Genomic DNA, 22833 nt, shown 5'->3' on the forward strand with positions numbered 1-22833 from the left:
AGCAGATGTGCAGTTCCACCAGGTGTTTGCTAATATTGCTGCTGCCGCTAGTCTGGGGGAGCAGAGTGGGGGAGGCGCAGGGGAGGGTCGCCCTGTGGAGTGGGGGCTTGTCTAGGGACTGCAGCTCCAAGGCGGAGCTTTGGGGAAATAGGCGGGGCATCTCAGAAGCAGACAGTAAGGCACCACCTGAATGGTTGCCATGGGATATTTAAGCACTGCGCTAAATTTCATCAGTGAGAGACTATGCAACTGCGATTTAAAAAAAAATTATATGTGTTTCATCTTTAGTCCAAAATAAATAAATGAAAATGTTTAAATCTCAAGATTTTTCACATCTTTAGCAGCAGTGATGTATCCAGCTCTGTTTTTGAATTTGTATGCTCATACTTTGAAAGTGCATGATGTAAGTCATATCCACTTCATAAAGGAGGAGCAGACAAACATAATAACTTCCTCATATCACTGTGTTTTCTTGACAGTGGGCGATATGGACCCATCGAGTTGGAAAAATAACATGTTTTCTGTCTTTAAAATGTCATTGTCACCATCAAGTGATGTATAAAAGCTAAAGGTTTTGTTCAGTCATGTGGGAGACAAAACAACTGCTACCATCATTACAGAGCACAGTCAGTTTGTTTCTCTTTATTACCTTCTAACAGAGGTCAAACACATTTTGTCTTCTTTTCCCAAAGTTGCTTTTATCAAAAAAATGTTCTTTTTATACGCATATCTGTTAGAACTGTCACCAAATCATGACAGTATGTATATTAGACAGATTATCTGTGAAAAGATCATTCTGCTCCACCTCCTCCCTGAGCTGCTATAGACATCTGAATAAATGCAAACAACCAGTCAGATCCAGGAGGAGGGTCTAAGCGCTGTCAATCAATCTGTTGTACGTGCCGCTAAATGTGCTAATGGCAGAGAAACAACTTACTAGTACAGGAAATCCATCATCGGTGGCTAGGCTAACTAGCTTGAGCATTCACAACGGGTTCTGCTGCGTGCAGAGAACAGGTGAGGGAGATGAAAACGGGCCAAATGGAGCCTGATTGACAGCGCAAATACCCGCCCCTGGCTCTGATTGGCTGTTTCTAGTCAGCATTGGAAGCACTTCTTTCACTGATTATCCGTCTCATGCCACACTGTCACGATATAGTGACAGTTTCAACAAATGTGTCAAAAAATATTGTTTTTATAAAAGCTGCGTACTGTAGCTTTAAGGTAAACACAAAGTATTTATTTCCCTTTTATGCAAAACAGTTAAAAAAAAACACTTTCCCTTATGTTATAGTTTGAACCCATTAACTTTATTTGTGTTTTTCGTCAGGCGTTTGATGCGTTCATCTACATCTTCTTTGCCATGGAGATGGTCATAAAGATGGTCGCTCTGGGAATCTTCGGCCGGCGCTGCTACCTTGGTGACACGTGGAACCGGCTGGATTTCTTCATCGTCATGGCAGGGTCAGAACTTCCTGTTCCCGTTGTTCGATCCTCCTCTAGGCGGGGTGACACGTGTAGTGAAAATTCACAAAGTGGCACAGAAACATATGTAAATAAGATGCAGAATGTACAGACCAAAATATAGCTGAATCATTTAAAGTTGTCTACCTTAAACATTGAACATTGCGCCGTACTGCAACCGTTCAGAATCGCAGCAACAGCTTGCCAGTGCAGCACGTTTAAATCGTTCCAAAGTTCAAATGTAACCATGACTTATGGCGGCTCTATTTAAAGACTTGGCCCTTGAATCGCTTTTTTCGTCTCAATCTGCTTTGTCTTCCTGACACGCTCCTTTGCGCTCTCATGCATGGCTGATCATCCCATTGTTAAATATATATGGCAGCGTTAAATATTAATATGTTGATAGTCGCCGGCTCTCACCTGGGACAGCGCCTCTATTAACGCTGTGATGATGCGGCTAATCATCGTGAAATAATTCAATGAATCAGCTGGAATGAGCCTGACATAAATCCTGCATCGGATTCCTGCTGCTGCTTATGAAAGGAATCTCGTACACGTCTCTTACTGCTGGAATGGTTTTATGAGGAGTTTTTAAACATTTCACAGGCAAATGTTTTCTATATGTCGGGTCATTTTTGTTTGATAAGGACATTTGTTTAAAGATCTGAAACACAGTTACTGGAAAAGCAGAAGAAAACCTCTGAGGGAGCGAATATTTTTTCACCGATGATTGAACCTTTGAGAGCTTCAGTTTTGTCCATTTTATCTGAGCTTATGTGGATCAGAACCATATTTTCTAGTTTCTTCTTCTTTCTCGCTGCCTGTAATAATGCTTAGAGCATCAATCATCCGCAGTAATTCACTCTAACCACATCAGGCTTCTTTGATGTTATTTTTTTACTTTAGTTTTATATTATTAATAATAAATGGATCCTGAAATTTAGCAAATGTTTGTAAAAAAAAAAAAAAGCAAAAAGAAACTGACATTATCTACCATGAAGGACTTAAATGACTCCAAATCGAATAATTGAATTCTACCATGCAGAACGCCTCAGCGCTTCTGTCTTTGGCAAAAAGTCACTAGCTGTGTTTCCATTAGTAATAAGAAATTAGAATTAGGAAAATGAATTTGCTTAATGGAAATATTCCAGTTTTGAAAAACTACAATTTTTCAGTGAAAGGTTTTTTGCGCTAGGATGAAGTGTGTGTGTTTTTCTCCATATTTAAAAACTTTTTTTGCATCACACGAGTCATGTGACCAACAGTCATATATTACTTCTGGCCAAAACCATGAAGAAGACAACAGGAAGTGGTAGGTGGAAGAAGTTTTATCTTATTTTTTTATTTTTTATTTTTTATACGGGTTCAATAGCTCTCCTGTAAAATCGCTGATGACAATTTCCCCAAAATTCTACACATGTAACCGCTACCAAAACGCTACATACGTAGCCGTAGGCGGGGCTTGTGGCTCCAACACCTGAATAAGACACTGACGTCTCCTCTGATTGGCTGATAGATGATGAGCGCTAGCACCACAGATGAACTATGAATATATCTCATGTAACTGTTTACATCTGTACAACCATAAGTTAATTTCTTATGAATTTGTGTTTTTTCAACATTAGCAGAATATAGGCAGTGATTTGAGAACATTTGTAATGGAAACACAGCTACTGTCAAAATCTGATGCAAACTTGTGGCTAAAATTAATTTTTACTCATGATTAATTGTTTGACTATACAATGGAGGTTCTGTTTTTTTGTTTAGTTTAGTTTGTTGGTTATTTTTGGGATATTGTATTGTATTGAATTGTTGCCCTAAAAATTAGCGAAGCACAATGTGCGGTGTCGGTATCGACCATATTGGTTTGGGTCCGATTGATAAAACTAGGCCAGTAGGGAAACATTTATACTATGTGTGTAACATCTGTAAAAATCAGTTATCAGCCATATTATCAACATTAATATTGAGCATCGATATTGGCCCAAATTTTCATATGGGTGCTGCATCCCTAGCATCCCTAGCAGTGGGAACTAATGGTTCCCACCATTAGTTGCTGGATTCAAAGTAAACGTAAGGAAATTGATCATACTGACTTACCAAAGAATACTGGGGCTATAGATTCCTAACATCTCACTTTCCCACATATTGCACACAAAACATTGCAGTGAATTGAAGTTATACAGAGTAACTGGAGATATTAAATGACCTGTCTTTATGAATCCCAATAAATGATGTTTAAATGTGTAGGAAGTTACCTGTGAGCTTCTGCTAAAAGGCCAGTCTATTTAACCACGGGATCCTTTCTATCCTGTCTTGTGAGGAGGGAGAACATCAGGGTGTGGAAACCCTGAGGCTGTCCAGTTACAGGTCATTAAACTTCTTGACTCCTGCTCAGGTCACATGTTCTGTCAAAAAACTCTGTGATTTGGTGTCAAACTTTTGTTCCATCGGTGGACACCGCAGACAGCCTTAGCAGACAGCCTTTTGTCCTTCTCGGGTTTATTTCCGTTGATATATTCATAGAATAATTTCAAAGAAAGACAAAAGGCGGCTCAACTTTTAATCTCAGTCCTGTGGAATGCTAAAATTCATTCCTAAAAGCTAAAGTTTACCGTGTTATTTCATAATTTATGTTTCTGCAGGAACATGTCTTTGCTCCTTATCAGGATCTATTTTTACAAGTAAACACCCCTCATGTGTTATCAGGCGACAAACTCACATTCTGAAGCAGAAACATCTTGCTTAAAAATGTCAAAACATGTGGAAATGGCATGAGTGGAGAGAGTTGCAAAAAATGATTTTAAAGTCAAAAGATTCTCTGAAGTCGGGAGAAATCATGACATTTTACGCCAAAACTGCTGTAGCAGATCCTACATCCTCAGTCTTAAAGACTAACATCTAGTCTTTAAGCCTCTGGAATAAAAGCATTTTGTTTTTTAAGAAGGCTTGATTTAAAGATTGCAAACAGAGGTAGATGAACACGCTGACATAGAGGTGACTAAACTGGTTTTAAGATCAATTTCATCTCTAACGCTTTTCTAATCTGAACTTGAGAGCTTGTTTGCAAAGATGAATGGGCAAACTTGTATCTCTGTAGAGACAAAAACTCAGACTTTCAGCCGTCTCTGCAGCGGAAGATGATTTATTTATTTATTTTTTTTACAAAAAGGCTATAGAAAATGTCTTTTTCCACATAAAATGTAAAGGAAATACATTGAAGTTTGTGGCTGTCAAGACATCCGGGATGTGTTTATTACATTTTTCCTGGTGTTCCTTTTTTCTCTAAAGCCTCCTTTTTATTCCCCCATCTCTTCTTTTTCATTCAAAACGGAGGTATGTTTTTTCCTACTGTCATTAATATGGTTTTTCTCTTGACTTTCTAGCTTTTATCTCTCAGTGGCACAAAGTTTCAGCCCTAATGCCCGAGGGGCTTTTGCATAATGTTTGATCTAATCCCTTTTTCCCTCTGATTCCAAAAAATGTTCAGCTCTAATATCTTTCCTCATCCTCCTGCTCCTTCTCCCTCGCTCTCCCTCTCCCTCATTCATCATCTCTTAAGTATTAGGCGCTAAGTGGAGACCTTTTCCATCATCTTTGGGCCAAATCCCGATGCTTAGCGCGTGCATGGCGGAGGGATTCCGCTGCCATTGCCCGATTACGCTCTAATATCACACCGGCCGCATGCAGAGTGTGTAGCGGCGTGGGAAAACGCCGCGCCCCCCGGGGAAACGCGTGTTGCAAAAACGCAAACCGAACCATAAGCAATCTGCAGGAAGGAGTCGACAAGCAGCGGGAGTTTGGCTTGGCTTGCTCAGATTGGAGCCATGCGTAGTTAAAAATGAAATCTGAGGATTTTTAGAACTTCGCTGAGAGTGGAGGAGGCAGCTGGCCAACCTGAAACCAAACGCTTCCTTTGGTACGACACCTTTCTGACAACTACGTTATACAAGATACTTTATGACTGACATGTTTCCAAAGGTTGAACACGGAAATACTTGGTTGTTGTTGTATAGTAGGGCTGCAACTAATTAGTAAACGATTATTCTAGCAGTTATTTGAATTTTGTGCCATTCAACAAATTTTTCATTCAACCACTTAAGTGTTTCTATGTACTATTAGAAATATATTAAAATATGCAGCTGAACAAATGATTCAGTTCTTTTTTTAAACAGGGAAATATAAACATTTTATAGCCTAAAATGCAACAACACGACATTCCTCCAGTGAATGTGAACCAGATGGAAGTTATCAATGCCACTAAAGATGTGTTTATCGTAAATCCAAACTATATGTGTATTTCTGAACAGTTTTGGCTTAGTTACTGCTCCGAATATGTTGCATATTTTAAGCGAAGGGTCTTTTTTTGAGTTCATATCGTCCAGTTGGTGATTAATCGATCACTAACTTAGTTGGCAATTATTTCTATAATCGATTAATCACAATTAATCTGATTAGTCCGATTATTCATTTCAGCCCTATTGTGTAGATTAGATTATCATTCAAAAATGATTTAATTTAAGTAATTCAAAGTAAGTTGCTGCGTAATATCTTCAAAGTGAATCTGTTTGTATGGATTATTTACATGCAAAGTGATCAATTTAAATGGCTAACGTAAAATTACCTTTTTTTTCTTTCGTTTTTTTCCAAAATAGGACCTGGTTATATCTAGATGTTATTTATCTGTAAGAAATTTCTCCCTAAAATACAGAAAATTGTCCATCTGCATCAACCAACATGCCAGATTTTGCCGCCCAAAATGCTTCAGTGGGGCACAAACTGCCCCCGGACCACACTTTGAACACCCCGCGTACTACGCCATGCTTGACACACTACTAGTCTGAGACTCGGCCCAATCGCAAAAAACTGTCGCAGTGCTGAAAAACTGGCTGAAAATGAACCAAAAATAGCCCAGTTCGGCCAGATGGTGATGACGTGATAAGGCTACATCCTGTTAGAGACACCGTGCTAATCTGTTAGCGATCAAACCTCTGCACCAAAGCTTGCCTGTGGCAGGCTGCAAGAAAAAACATTTGTTTTCTTGTCACAAAAAACACACTGGACATTTAAAAGAAAAGAGCATAAGAGTGTGGAAAAAGCAGAATGAAAGCAGTCTGCTTTAGTTAGCTATAATTATCATGCCTTCCATCTCTGCTCGCTGTCAGCATTGTTTTCCCCAAAGTGACTCTGACTCGTCTTTAAAGAGATTCATTTCTACATTTTCTACAAAGCAACACAGAGGCAAGCAGTCCTGTGTCCCTGACACACTTCCTATGTTTATATGTAGCTGCAGAAATATGTGTATTCTCTATATTTAGAGGTGTGCGTACTCTTTTGTCAGCCTGTCTGGTGGGATGTGCTTGGTTTAGGCTATCGGCGTGTGCAGAAGAAGCTCCTGAGGCCTCAGAGCTCCTTCGGACCCGTCTGACCTGCTCTATCTGTCTGCAGCACTCAGCAGAAGCAGCACAGCAGAGAAAATATTCCATTTGATCACACTGCGAGTGGAGGATTTGTGTAATTTAGTCCCCGCGCCCCCCTCCCTAAAAAAAGTGTCAAAGTATAATGCCAGAGTTTGTAATTTGGTGAATTTCTCCTTTTTTTTTTTTGCAACCCTAACATGAATCAGAACCAGGAATTATTAATCTAACACGAAGCCCCTTGTTCGTATTAAAGATTTAGCTGTTTCCATGTAAACCTGCCAAACTGACATACTCGTGGTCCACTTCATGCATGCCCACACGCAACATCAGCCGAGTCATTCTCCCAGTTCATATCTGCCGTGACTCCGGGCTAATTCAGCTAAAATTTACCCTCACAAAGCAATCACATTTTCACTTGGCATTAAAACGAAAGAAGAAAACAAAAGTGCTCTGAGGGAACTGAACCTCAGTGTGCCGCCTTATATGCAAATAAACACGTAGGCGTTGAAACGGTGGGCTGCTAGCTAAGCAGACAACAAGACCTAACCGTCTGCTGATGTATCTGTAACATCACAGTCTATGTTTTTGATCACTTGGGATGGATTCTAATTCAAACACAAGGTGTAAAATTTTCTGTTACTTTGGCTACAAGCTCTTGATGAGGTTAATTAAAGGGGAATTGAACTTTATATAGGCGTACAGTTAAGCTCCAAATGAGCTTAACATGGATTTATTATTATTTTTCTGAAACCAAGAACAGTACTGTGTTTGTTTTATGATTCAAAATGGCTTTTACCAACAGATAATAAGACGACGTACAAGGAGGTTCTAGATACACAACAAAAACTGCAAAGACACAAAATTTTACCAAATATTTTGGTCTGGTGCAAATATCTTAATGCACTTGACATAAGACCAAACTAACTTACAAGTAACATTTCAGCAAGATATAGGAGCTTGCTTTAATATTAAGTAGTTCCTTAATATTGATGAAAAAGTACTACTTCCATTGGCAGGTTATTTCATTTATAACATGGGAAAACTGTCTTGTTACAATAATAAATGTTCACAACAAAGAAGCTTTGGAGTTTGTTTTTCAGCCATTCCTGGGGATGATTTGATCGATCTGATACCAAGTGAATACAGCATCAGTATTGCGATACCAATACTTTTTTAATACAGTTTGATATCTCATCAAACTTCTGTCCTTTTGGTGTTTTTTTTTTTTCTTTAAAATGTTTTGATAAAACTCAGGACAGGGGAGCTGTGGTGGCGCAGGGGTTAAGCACAACCCACATATGGAGGCCTCAGTCCAGGTTTGATTCCCAGCCTGGTGACCTTTGCCGCATGTCTTAAGTCTCTCTTTACCTACTTTCCTGTCTGAGCACTTTCAAATAGGCCATGAGAGCCAAAAACAACAAAACAGGACAGGATAAACAGAAACGATAATAAACTGAATGTCTGAGATAAGTCAAAATTGTTTTTTTTAGTGTGTCTAATAAAAAAATTCATCTAAAACCCTAAGTTACCGAGCTAATGCTAACAGAATCTAGCAGTGGTGCCTCCCGTTTGTCAGGACGTTTAACTTCCCGTCTGTTCACGCATCCAAGCCACCCTACCTGTTTGTGAACACCAGCTTGTTCTTGTAGAACATTTGCGCTGCATAAATGTCATATCCATGAATCAAACAGATGCTGGGAGGATTACACGTTTTAACAGCTTCACTCACATTGTGAACTGTCAAACCTTTCACTGTTAAGAACGGCAGACAGAAGGGCATCCCTGATGCAGATCTGCTCCGACTGAACATCACAGCTTTTATGAAGGTGGGTCTTCTTGCAAGGTTGCTGTTTAGATTAAACTGCAGCAAGTGAACCCCATCAAATGGCAACTGTGTGTGTGTGTGTCTACTACAATCTGTTTTCTGAACCATTTCTCACACTGATGGAACTCTGGTGTCATCTTGTGAAAGGGCAGATTAAGAGTGCATCGCAACACAATAACGAAGATGTTTGCCACACATTTAAATAATAATAAAGTGACCTTCCCCGAACACACACACCAGGCCTTCCAGCACCGTACGCATTGCTTATTCATGAGTAAACAGCCCCAGTGACAACTCAACTGTTTGCTGTTGTATATTATTGCTCTGACAAGTCCAAAATGTGAAAAGACAATTTACATGTATATAGCAACAGATTAATATTCATCCCAGAGCGGTATTCCATACCCCAACCTTTCCCTTTAAGTGAAGACTATAAAGTAGGGATGCACAATATTGGATCTTTCGTTGGTATCCGATATGCCGATACAATAAAACTTATTTGGCGATAACCGATTCCAATATCGATATTTTTTTGAGTAGATCTACTTACTGAAACTATATGGCTTTCTCTACTGTGGGTTTAAAATGCTGCATTATGTTTGTCAGTTTAGCCTGCTACCAAATGCAAATGCTAAATATTAGGTTGGAAATGTTTTAACACTTTCAACTTGCATTATGTTTAAATTTATTCATGACATTTGCTCTCTTTAAGACAATGACGACACTGAAACTTGCAAACTTGACGTTGTGCTGCAGGCATCACTGTCTCTGGTTTGTCAGATAAAAACAACACATTTTATATCGGTGAGTTATTTTGACGAAACGGCCGATGTCCGATTTTAAACTTTACAGCTAATATCAGCCGATACCAGTAACGATAATATTGTGCATCCCTACTATAAAGTATTATAAAATACCTACTAGTATAAATGCAGAATGCAAGATGTACGGCATTCTCTGTTGGTCGAAACAAATGTAGTAAAATTTGAGAAGAGCTTTTTGCTTAGCCTCATTACATGGACATAGTAGATTGAAATAATGCATTTCATTTTTAGTAATAGCTGTTGTATTGGAAGAGATTTGGGTAGAAACACAACGTGTCTCAGATGAACCAGGTGCCCATGCAACACATATTCTGTATCTGTAGATTGAATCAAATTTTATTTGTACAGTACATGTCAGCAACAAGGCATCTGCCTTCTATCATAAAAACACAAAATTACAAACTCATAAAACACAGTCAACAACTGAAACTTTACGTTTTGTCATCATTACATATCAGATTGTTGATTAATGTTTTATTGATTATGTTTCAAAAGCAACTCTAAGCAGCTGGGTTTTTAGTCTAGATTTAAAGGCACTCAGTGTTTCGGCTGTTATGCAGTTTTTTAGAAGTTTGTTCCAGTTTTGTGTTGCATAGAAGCTGAATGCTGCTTCTTCATGTTTGATTCTGGTTCGGGAGAAGCAGAGCAGAACCACAACCAGAAGACCTGAGAGGTCTAGACCTTGTGTTAAACTGAATTGGTTAAGTAGGGCGCGCACAATTCTATCCGACATTTATTATTCTTTTTATTTTTACTGCTATGTGCCTGTACATACGTAGAACAAAACCTTTCAGTTGCGTATTCTGCTCGCGTGCATTGTCACACCTCGGCAGGGTGCTTCACTCCGAGACTTGGTTTAAAAAAGATGCCGGAGTCAGAGATGCCGATCTCTGGTGACGAGTAAGTGAACGGCTGGAAGGCGACAAAAATGTCACGGTTTCCCTAAAAACCGACTGCATGCAAACAGACTCCTAACGTTTTAATCTTTCTCACTGTAGAATGTCGGGTTTCAAGTTCAGTCACTTCACCAAAGTCATGACTTGCCTTCGTTTGTGCCGTCATATTAACACGCATCTGTTTGTTCCAGATCTGTTTTCACAGAGGAGCTCACACTCTCTGATGATCGATCAAATAAGTGTTTTAATTAGCATCACCTGCCTCTTTCTTTCAAGAAGAGAACAATCATTGTAATTAACGTTACATACTTATGTCTAGAAAAATTACATTGATTGTTTATGTCTTGATTTCACCTACATTAGTGGGTGTGTGTATGTCTAGATAGACAAAGTGAATGTTTTTCTAGTTAGAAAGAAGAATATCATTAATATGAAATTTTGAACATGTATTTATGGAAATGTACTGAGGATTTCTTGTTTTTTTCCACTTGACACGTTTTATGCTTCTTAAGTCGATCTTCTCTCAGGAGTTACGGAGGGGAAAAAAGGCTTTAGTGTCTTTTCAGCAAAGAGACAAACTGTTGCCTTGTGCTTGCTGAAAAAGCAGATGTGAGCTCTTAAGAACCACGTCTTACATGAATAATCAGCTCTTATTAAAATATATTTTTGTGAAAACGTTGGGGATTACGCGCTGTCTCCCCGAGTTAGTTTTTCTCTTATGTCTACTTAAATGCACCGACTGTCGCTTGTTTCTTTGATGACGGATGCACGTTGAGTGAGCCACATAAGTCGAGAGACAACCTGATGAATTTACAGCAGTTATTTTAGCAGCTTAGCAGCTTATTTATTTTCCTTTTTATAGTAAAATGACTTATTGACGTCGATAGCCAGGCGCTGTGGAGGCCGTGCCATTTGCATTTTACCCTGCATGCACCATGAAGGCTAAGGAAAGAAATAAAAATGATGAAGTAAGAAGGGAGAAGACAGGATTGAATCATCCATAACCAACCTGCTTGATATGTTAGTGGTTTATTACAGGAGTTGCTAAACTTTTACTGCGGCCCCCAAACAGGCTTGGCATCTTCTGGCCAGAGAATATGTAATATATGAGAATATGCTATAAAATATGTAAAGAAACGTTGAATTTTAACATTTATCTTTCTCACTATTCAATAATTATTACATTCATTTAACATTATAACATTCTTCATGCCTTCTGATTTTAGTCGGCAGAGTACTGTGGTGGAAAATTTATATCAGGTAACAAATTCTGACTTTATTAATCTGATGTTGATGTCATTCCAGCAAAACAATCCACCACAATCCTCTCTTTCGATAAGAGAATACATAATATTTTTATATTAATCCTATAACATTTGATTTAATCTCCACACTTTGCTGGACGATTCCTTCTGTCATTTCCATGACGGAAATGTTTTCCATTTTGCGCTTGCTTGCTATGCTAGCTTCCAGAACAGGATTCAAACGTGAACAAAAAGATCCAGAGGATTCGTGACTCAACCCACAGCAGGAATTAGTACAAACTTGGAATCCAGAGAAACTCCTATTAGTTTGTCTAAAGAAACTACTCATTACCTTAGATCAACATTTAGCATTAAACTTTTAATATCGGAGCAAGACCTAGAGAAACTAATTTTATCAGAACAAGAATCCAGAGAAACCCTTAATAGTTTATAAATTACAGACGACTTAAACATGGGGAAGTAATTATTATTATTATACTTTTTTGTTGTCTTTTTTTCCCCCTTTTTGCTCTTTAGTTTGTTGTTTTGTTGTATTTCCTTTTATTCATGCAAAGCACATTTAATTGCCTTGTTGCTGAAAATGTTCAATATAAATAAAACTAGAAAGTGTGCATTTCCTGCAAAAATGCAAGCATGAATGCTGAATGCTTTTGTTGAAGATGCCAACACTTTTGAAGTCAACTGCTGAAGACTTGCAGAAATGCAAGAAATAGGCAGACGCACCACAACAAATTGTAATCCTGCAAAGTGCCTAAATGCAAGATTATTATAACAGCAAAACTGTTGAAGAGGAGTAAAAGCTTTTGAATAATGGAGAAATTCACTGCCTCCGAGTCAGGACCGGCGTCCGAGTCGGAATTGTCCCATGAATCGGGACCGGCCTCTGAGTCCCTCCAAGTCAGGCCCGTCCACCGTGTCGGGACCGGCCTCCGAGTCGGGACCAGCCTCTGAGTCCCTCCGAGTCGGGAGGTGTTGAAAAAGACAGAAACGTACTCCTATTCCTTCTGACAAAAATGGTGGGTGAATGAAGTCCAAACCTTTTTATGGTTCCTGAGATATCAACATTTGTTTGGAGGCATCGTTTAGCACAGTGACATGCCACATGCAGCACGAAAAAAACCCGTCAAAAGCTCAAATTATTCCCAGGTGTTAAACAGCATAAAAGCTGTTAAACTGTCCAACTTCAAAATGGCCGCTGCCTTGTGTCCTCCATCAGCCCTGAAACTGGATGACTGATTGCCATTGATAGGCAGGACCTAAAACATCCACTGTGAAACACAACGGGCATTTTATATTGTAATTGTCAATTCTGCCACAGGATGGAGCGGTTTCCCCCATGTGGTGAAAATTTAATAAAAAGCTGAATATTATTAAAAATAGAAAGGTTATGAATACCAAGAGATATAGCCGGCATTAGGAGAGCAAGCTGAGTAGTATAAAAGTTGAATGGTGAAAATAGCCTACAGCATTCACACTAATTACCTTACCTAACTCTAGGAACAAAGCAACTTGATAAATGTGAGTAGCAGCCAATCAGAAAGATGAAAAAGACAAATAGTGTATTCCTGAATATTTTGGATATTTAAAATGTCTTCCATTTCCAGTGTTAAATGTTCATTAGAATTTAAAGTTTACTGAACTTTGAGAATGTGCTCTTGCATCATTATTTTGTCATTACCATTACATTACTTAAAAAGATGGTCTGAAAACAACAATATTATCGCTTATCGCAATAACGTCTGGAACAATTTACAGCAAGATTTGCTATCGTGACAGACCCAGTCACTGAAAAAGACTGAAAAAGAGATTATGATTTAATCAAATTTTTTTGTCATCTTCTCTACAGTTTTCTGAGCCCTCCTGTTCGCTCCCTCTGGTGTACCAGATGTGTTGTACTGTTAGGTTGGAAATAATACAAAAAAAAGAAAAACACAAAGCAGGATTGACGAATTAGAGCATCCAAACGGGAGAGTTGGAGTTGGAGAGCAGGAGACTAATGAAAGATCTTGTGAGGTGAAAAGTTGGTGGATAAAATACGAGACCCGGGATGATAGCCTCGCGTCCGTGCGCTCCACTTCACTCCTGTAGCTTCTCTCTGACTTTATAACCACTTCTGGGAGACAAAAATGTACCGCGCTCATTAATCTCATTTTAATAATTGATGCTGTCTTCTCCAGGAGGAGTTTAGTCTGGACTGCAAGCATAAAATGAGACGTTTAGAGCTCTGCGGTAATTGCCACGATAGTATATTCCTCTCCATTAGGCCGGTGTACGGCCAGTTCCTACAATATTTATTTAGCTATAATATTTTTCTGACCAAACCCATCGACTGGCCGCGTTTCTAATTAGATAGCTGCGGTAATACATGTTTAGGCCATTGGAGAACAGCTCTTTTTGGCCGCTAATTAGCATTAGCAACTGCTTTCAAAGATCTTGCTCTTAAATAAAATCCAAACCTTGGTATTGCAACCCAGATTAGAGCAGCACTGAACTTCTTTAGCCTCCTTTTATTCTATTTCCTCCATACGGAACCATACTTAGGCGTCCACATACAGACTGAGAAAGATTAATTGGTTTCTGTAAATTGCTCTCAGTGGAGTTTGTGCATGAATGAGGTTTTTTTGTCCTGTGTGTGTGTGTGTGTTGCCCTGTGATGGACTAGCAAACCTGTACAAGGCCGCCTCTCGCTCAATGACTGCCAAAGATAATATTTCTATTCTGTGTTATAATTTCTACTACAGTTTTTGTTGTTGTTGTTTTTGATTCTTTGACTTTTTGACTTTGAACACAAAGGTTTGGTAAGTAGCCAGTCTATATCAAGGTTACACAACAGGAAAACAACAACAAAAATAAACCCTGATGACGCCCAAGACTCCGCTCTTTTGTATCCAAATTGATTAATCCTCCATGCATCAATAATCCAAAGGTTTTTAGTCCATGATCCAAGGCAATAGGTCCAGAAAAGAAAAGCAGTTTGGTTCAATAAACTCCTACCGCAAAGCTGCTGTGATCCAGTAGCTCGCCATCCAGGGTTGAAACAGGGGGTGGGAAAAAAAACCTGACCTAAACAAGGTCATAAATAAAAATAAAAATCTAGCATTCACATTTAAACAGTTTTACTTCTATCCAACACAACTACACATTTATCAATGAAATAACTGCTGTGGTCCAAAAAGCATTTTTCACGTTAAAGATCAAATTAAAATTACAGATCAAATTAAAATTACAGATCAAATTAAAGTGCACTTTCAAGTTATATATAATTGACTTAATTGTAAGTATTGTTTCAATAATCAATGAATTGGTTTTTTTGTTTTGTTGCGCAACTCCAAATAAACGAACCAATTCCAGAGTTCTATAGGCCGTTAACAAAATCAATGAAAAGTAACTAAAAGTATCCTAAAAGAACAAATTTACAAAAATCAAAGGGCTTATTCAATATTTTGAGAGTCTATCATCTATTCAGGAACAAAAAGAGAATGATCTTTTAATCTATAAGACCATTTGTTAGTCACCAATACATGGATTTTGAGTGGCCGTGTCGCCACCGCATTTCGTGGTTGTTAGTTTCAATGAATAACTCTGGTCTAGATCAGACTTGGCAACAGATGTTGCTAAACAAACTGTCAATATTCAAGACATGTCCTCCTCCATTTTCTTATTTAAAGACATTTAAGAGACTCTGTCCTCCTTGAGAAGACAAACCTAGAGCTCAGCTCAGAGTTTAGAAACTTTATCGAACCATAACGTTTTTATAAACTCAAATAGTAGACAACAGCCTGCACTGAATATGTTTAATTGTTAAAATCCTAACATGATAATATTTCTCCTAACTTTTTCAAGCATACATGTTTTTCAACGACTGTTGAAAATACATTAATGGATGATCAACTATGTCTGATTGATAAAAGATTGTTGTTGGGTTTTTTTTTTTGACAAAACAGACATTTTTGAACAAATTTAGTTGGTTTTGAATGTGTAGGGAGACCTGGATGCTGTTCTGAGAATGTTTTCTTTAGATTCCCTTTTTTCACTCATACTTGAATTCATGACAATACATTTGTATTTTATTTGTCATTGCTATGACAATATATATCGTTTTCACAGTTTGGTGGCTATATGCAGTGCGATTCCTCTAAATATAACAGAAAAAATGAAAAAAAAAAAAAAAAAACAGATCTCAGCTACACACTGCAGACCAACTCTGTGTCATTAAAGGAAAATGCAGTGAACTCTGACCTAGCCTTCTGTCAATGTGTGCTATTAGCACATTTTTGTCTGAGTAAGAAGCTGTAGAAAGAGAGGCCGGCTTCCTCCTGTCATGATCGGGGTTGAGACATAATCCTGTCAGCGGCAGTGATTTCATACTTCACGGGTCAGCAGCTGGACCCACACAGCTGCTCACAGGCCTCCCTATTGAAGCCTGGGTCAGCAAGACCCAGAACCTCCCTACACCAAAAATGTTCAGCTAGGTTGGTTGGACTGAAAGGCAAATGACTCATTCTCTATTGCCAGTAACAGCAGCTGCATTTCCTTTGACCATTTAACTGAGCAAATGGACATTTAAAGATGAATTTGCTTGATGAAAATATGACAATTAAAAAAAAGGACTCTAGTTTTTTGATGAAGTTTTGGCACTAGGATGACGTGTTCTTTTTTTTCTAATCTAAATTCGTTTACTTCACAAAACTGCAATGGAAACACTTGTTTCGCATCACACAAGCCACACGATCAACAACCGGATTTTACTACTGGCAGAAACCATGAAAAAGACGACAGGAAGTAGTTGGACGATGGTTTTTAATGACTTATCGCATGAGCAAACTTATTCACGTGTGATTTTATTTGCGTTTCCTATTAATGAAAACACTGCATTTGCGAAATTTTGTTTTTTCAACATTAGTGGAGTACTGACAAAGTTTTGCGTGAATTCGTAACGGAAGCCCAGCTGGTGAGTTCTTTTTTCTCTTGGGATTTCATTTTGTGAACAAAAGTATTTTTAAAAAAAGTCAGAGAAGTCATTGTACACGTCATTGATGTTGAGAATGGATTTCCACTCATCCTTATCACTCACACTTCCCACACTATCATGATACAATGGCAAATAATTTTTCTCAAGAAAGATCAGAACAACCTTGAATAATTGACATAAAGTACTTTAGTTTATTTTCCTTGAAGGGCAACTTTGCTCGCAGCAGAGTCTACCAAATCTGAAAGCATCTAAACAGAATCTAAACATTTACAAAACGATATCGGGACTCTTGGCACCGCTCGGCACCATGAATAATTTAAAGCTCCAAATGCTACGGAAATAAAAGAGCTGAAGGACAGGTTTGATCTTACCCTTTAGGCATCAGTAAACCTCCTTAATGAAGAAGTCTGAACTCTGAGGAGGAGAGTTCTTTCAGTCTTTCATGATTGATTTTCTGCCCTCTTTGTGGCTCTTTTTTTGTGGATCTGATTGAGGTCTCTCAAAACAATGTGAAGTAGTGCGCTCAGTGTCAAGAAAGGAAATATAAGAAATGAGCAGCAGCAGACTGTGGAGTTTAATCTTGACCATGTTTGTTTTCTGACATCAAACTTTTTAATTTTACTGGTTTACTACAGAATTATTTTTCTTGATTTATTTTGGGGCTGGCAAAAAAAACCCCAAAGCATTAGGTACGTATTACTGCCACCGATTGGTATGGAGTGTGGCCCAAAATGTCTGTTTAATTGTAGATGTTTTATTGATGGTCTCATTTTGGTAATCAGCATTGTTTTTTCCATAAAACCTTATCAAAAGTTGAATACTCACAACTTTCTCAATCTCCTTGCGTATTTATTTCTTTCCTTATTTTTCCTAAATTCCTCGTTAACCTCCTTTCTACCTCATGTCTCCAACATCTTAAAAATCCTGCTGCATTGTTTCAAATTCTCCACAATATTGACATTTTCCAGTATCATGTTCATGTTTTGTAAACAGTGTACACCTGAGTCCAGTGTAACCAAATCTCAGTCTTGTTAGTAATCTTCTGTTTCTGCTTCCTGTTCTCATCTCTCCCCCTCTTTTTTGAATGTTCTTATATCATTGTCACTTCTTACCTTTAGTCCATTCTTCCTGCCACTTTTCCCTTTAGTTCTTGTTTACTTGTGCAAGAAGCACAAGTACTTCTTGCACAAGTAAACAACTTTAGAGTGTGGTTACTCTAAAGTTGCCTCCTCTTATTGTTTCCTTTTTTTTGCCACTCCATCCACTTCTTCATTTTTCATTTCCTTCAACCCCAATATGTGCAGGTACCTATAAAAATGAAACTTCTAATCCCATCATTTGATTTCTGAACAACCACCGTTTAATATCTAATAAAATGCCTGCCTGGCGTTCTGGTGTTCTGTGTACTGATAAGTGCTGAGCTATAGAACATAAACACATTGTTGTTCTTAATGGTTTTATTTCTTCTACCTGCTGAAGTGCTAATGATATTGCTAACATGTCTTTCTACAGAATTGGAAACGCACCTGCATTTCTTTAGTCTGTATGATTAAGAAAAATATCAAAGCAAACAAACAAAAAGAGCCCCTAAAGAAACAGGAATAAGTTTGTAAATCTAATTTACAAACTCATCTACACAATCAAATGTTTTGCAAGCTAAAACAATTGACTCAAAAGGTTACTTTAAAGAGAATAAACGATAAAATACCAAAACAGAGAACCGTCCATTTGATTGGGCCCGTTGATAGAATCAGTGACGTCATACAGGTCACTGACACACACCTGCTCCGGCTGCCGGATCTAAATGGACGAGTAGTGGTGGTGAGTATAAAAAAACCCCAGAAATGATTTACCAGAAATTTACCTTGTAACAGAAGAAATGTGTCCAATGGTTCAGTAGTATTCGCTTTAAAAAAACACAAATGCTAATGCGACGCCATGCTAGCGCCAACAAACCAGGGACTGTAAGTGAAGCACAATTACGACAGCAATGTTTAAGCTAAAGCATTCTGGTCAACTTTAGAGAGATGAAATCAGTCATAAATGTGTTTAAGGGAGAAATGGTGAATAAATACAAACTTAAACACTTAGTCACAAGCAGCGCCAGCCATCTTTAGCCATGCTAATTAACCTGTTTCCATTTAGCATGCTGAAATGACCAAAACCGGCACACCATTCCAAAAGTTAACATAGATAAATAAGAAAAAATATATATTTTTAAGGGTGTGGTCAACATAAAAACCATAAAGATTTCTTTAAAAAGAAGAAGAAAAAGACAGAAATCTGAAGGCATTTTTCCGTGTTGTTGAAAGCACAGGAAATGAAATGTTTGACTTTTAAACAGGGCAAATCTGTTTCCACGTGCCGAGTAAAGGATTTTAAATCATGTGAACCTGATGTGTGATTTTTTTTGGAAATCTTGGGTTGGAAAAACATGAGCTCCCTTCTTTGGTTTTTATCGTTTCTTCTTATTATTTGAATTTTTTCAGCATTAAATGACTCTTTACCATCAGAAGTCCACAGAAAAGGAAGTTGTAATTTTTAAAAATTTTTTTACATGCCAGCTCATCAGTCACAATGTCCATTAAAGCCTAAATAAGGCTGAAAATAATGTATTCCTTCTCAGTCCCTCCAGCCTCCGCTGCTCTTCATCACCTTCCTGCTAATTGTAAACATGACATGCTCCTTCTAACAAGTACAAACGCCACAGAACATGGCAGATTTTTATTCTCTTTTTTTAAACATTTCTCCAACTTTAGGAAGCCTTTTCCTTTTCCACTCTGCCATTTAATTTAATAGTCGTAGGAATTACGTTTCTAATAGTTTTTTTTTCTTCTCTTGAACTGCCTCTAAAATCAACTCAGTTACTTTCCAAGGCATCGTTAATATTCTGACGATTCCTAAAAGACGATTCCTCCGGGTCGTAGGTCAAGTGTTTGAAAGTGAAAAATTCTCCAGGGCTTTTTATTCACCTGAAAAATTTTTTCTCACATTCTCTCATGGAAATCTACTTAAAACGAAGAGTTGGAATATTTTAGTAAAAGTGGAACATTTGTGTCAAATACCTGAAACTTTCCTCCGTTTCTCACACTGTTCTTTTGCACCTCTTGACAACAGTCTGCCCTCTTACTTCCCCAGCGCTCGGTTTTTTCTTTCCTTTTTTTCATTATTTAAGTCTTCAAGCAGCTTTTTTATTTCTGTTCAGGCAGGTATATATATGCCTATTGCTCTCTTCTCTCTGTCTGTGTGTTCCTAAAGTTGTAATTATCTCCAACACTTGATAAAAGCCTTAGGCTCCCTCCGACTCTCCCTCTCAATCTGACTTTATTGCCTTCATTATATTGCACTTAATCAACGCTCGGCGCCTTTTCAGCTCTGTTTCTGATCTCTTCCCTCCTCCCTCTCCATCGTGTGCTTCTTCTCCATCTCCTGCAGTATTTGTTTTCTCCTCTGATTTCACGGCAGCCTCGCCTCGTATTTCCCGCTCTCTCCAGCTGTCTCCCGTACCGCGGGCGAAGTATATTTGTCAGTGTAATGAATTGTCAAAAATGGGTCAAATAGCAGAACGCGTTCTCTTTGCCTTCCCCTCTCGTTTTCCATTATCGCACGCTGTTCTTGGGTTTTACCTGATGCCGGGGTTTCTCCTCCGCCTCCCGTTTTTTGCCGCCTTTCGTGACTCTCCGCTTTCATCTCAGACGGCTGCACATTCAGTCTCGGGGCCTCTCTCTCTGCCTCTCTCTCGCTCGCAGATGCCTCGGGAGCGTCAGGACGCACTTTGATGCTTTGCTCCGCGTGCTGAAAGACAGCAGAGCCACTTTTCAAGAGCCCAGGAGGATCCACTGCACTTCTTCAAGTGCAGTTTGACTTTTTTTTTCTTTCTTCTTTTTTTCATCTGGATCCAAATGAGATGCCTCATGGTCAGCTAACAATTAAAGAAAAAAAAAAAAGCGATAAAAATCAGCTTGTTTGCAGAGATATCCCTCGAACTTTATTTGAATAAGTTGAATTAAAAAGTCCATTTATTCAAGCACATTATTCATATTACTCCCAGCACGGCAGGACCCAAGCTGTGTGGGAATGTGTGTGTAAGGGTGTGTGTGTGTGTGTTTCTGCCTCTGCTTTCTATTGGGAACAAATCTGGATGGATGAAATGGATAATGAATCATCTGAGGGCGCGACTAAAGATAAAATTACCACTAAATCATAACGCGATGCTAATTATTATCATCTGCTTTTTGTTGTTTGTGTGTGTGTGTGTGTGTGTGTTTTCCAGGATGGTTGAATATTCCCTGGATTTGCAGAACGTCAACTTCACAGCCATCAGGACGGTGAGGGTGCTGCGGCCTCTCAAGGCCATCAACAGGGTGCCAAGTAAGTGGCCAAATCTCTTCAGACTTCATTTTATTTCGTGTTCTGAGTTAAAAAAAAACAAAAAAAAAACTTTTATTTCATCTGCTATTTATTTTAACCACTCTGTAATTTGGCAGTTTAGTTGTTCCGTACCCGACTTATCTGGGTTAGTGAAAGGTTGCGTCTGCTGCAGGACATTTTGTAATAACAGTTTGTCGATCCAAACCCTTTTTGTTTTTTTTATTTCCTGCTTTGATAACGGAGGAATAAAGTGATTTTTTTTACTTTATTTATGTGATTTTGCCACTTTCTAACTTTAATTTAGAAAGTTTATTAGAAAATATCTGTTTTTATTTCTGGTTTTAGTCGTATTGAGTTGACGGGGCGTGTATAAAGGCATGTTATATAGTCTACATATAATAATATTTACTTAAAAATGTATACATGTGAACATTCTCGTGGTTTTTCATCTCCATCATGTATTAGAAATGGTTGGTTTAATTCCAGGTTTGACAGGTTTGGAAGAGGGTTGGGTTGAAATAAGAATTTTTAAAACTGCAACGTGAACATTCAGCTTGTCGTATTATTACCAGTGATGTGCGGTGAGGTGCAACGCTGGTGAGGCACTGACTTCATCATAATAACATATACAAATATAGACCAACTGCATGGTATTGTTTACATAATTAAATGTAGCGCATGAGGACAACGCTGGAGGGTAAAAAGACTATTCTTTTACATGTCATGCATAGCAGCGCTGCCGCCGTAGAGTAATTCCGTTGACTCAATCAAACTTGGACATGTAAATTTGCACAAAAATCTGTGAGGGACAACGGAGTCCCAGAGCGAAATTCCATGAGAGGTGTACGGAGCCCCGTGCAGGAAGAAAAACGGCAAGTGACTGAGGGTCACTGCGCGTAACGGAAACCCTGTAAATTCTAGACACTAACAGGTACCATAGAATTGCACAAAAATCCATGAGGGACGGCGGAGTCCCTGCTCGAAATTCCGTGACAGAGGTGTATGGAGCCTCGTGACAGAAGCTCATTAAAATGCCGTCTACATCGTTTTAAACTGTGTGATTGTGAGCTTGAGTGGGAATAAAAATAGCAACAGGTATTTTGTTCCATATAACACAGTAGGAGTGTAACAGGTAAACCTTCTATGGAGGCAAACTCGACTAAAAACCCACCTGTTTAGGATTGTATTTGAAATGTAATCAATTACAAATTTATTGATGGAACCTGACTTAATGTCGTGTTTTGATTGTTGATTCTATGTTGCGTTGTGTTTCTGTGTTTGATATGATGTAAAGCACTTTGAAATGCCTTGCTGCTGAAATGTGCTATACAAATAAAATTTGATTGATTGATGTAGATATTATTAATTTCGTGCTGGGCTCCACAGCAAAGGGGAAAACAACTCAAGTACAACTCAAAACCACGTCTTTCTCGCTCTCTGTATTGGCCAGGCTACATGCAGACTCGTTGCCATAGGAACTGACAACAACGGCCCTAAAAAAACTGAAATATTTCCCACACAAAGAGCAGAACATTCAGTCTGTTGCAGTAGTATTGTTTTAGGCTTAATGTTTATGTTGCGATTATTAATAAGTGATTGCTGTGGTAAGAGGAGAAAACTATAAATATATCGCTGCACTCTACTGTATGGCTAGCTCGCTGTTACTGTCTCTTACTCTGTAGTAAGAGATGGATGGATGGATGGATGGATGGATGGATGAAAAATAAATACTTTAGAGCACAAACCAGAAGGTGAAAATAGCAATATAAATTATTTTACGATTATATTTTCCCATT

General features: G+C 38.4%; 1 protein-coding gene across 2 annotated transcripts in view; it reads left to right on the plus strand.

Moving 5' to 3' along the window:
- LOC102223518 (voltage-dependent T-type calcium channel subunit alpha-1I-like) overlaps positions 1-22833 on the plus strand; it is a 215959-nt gene that overhangs the window by 80132 nt on the left and 112994 nt on the right. For both annotated transcript variants that reach the window (XM_023333871.1, XM_023333873.1), the window contains 2 exons: positions 1331-1464; positions 20940-21037. In XM_023333871.1, the coding sequence (XP_023189639.1) occupies positions 1331-1464; positions 20940-21037 (232 nt within the window). The remainder of the gene's footprint in view (positions 1-1330; positions 1465-20939; positions 21038-22833) is intronic.

The sequence above is a fragment of the Xiphophorus maculatus genome, chromosome 5 (assembly GCF_002775205.1).
Source record: "Xiphophorus maculatus strain JP 163 A chromosome 5, X_maculatus-5.0-male, whole genome shotgun sequence".
NCBI lineage: Eukaryota > Metazoa > Chordata > Actinopteri > Cyprinodontiformes > Poeciliidae > Xiphophorus > Xiphophorus maculatus.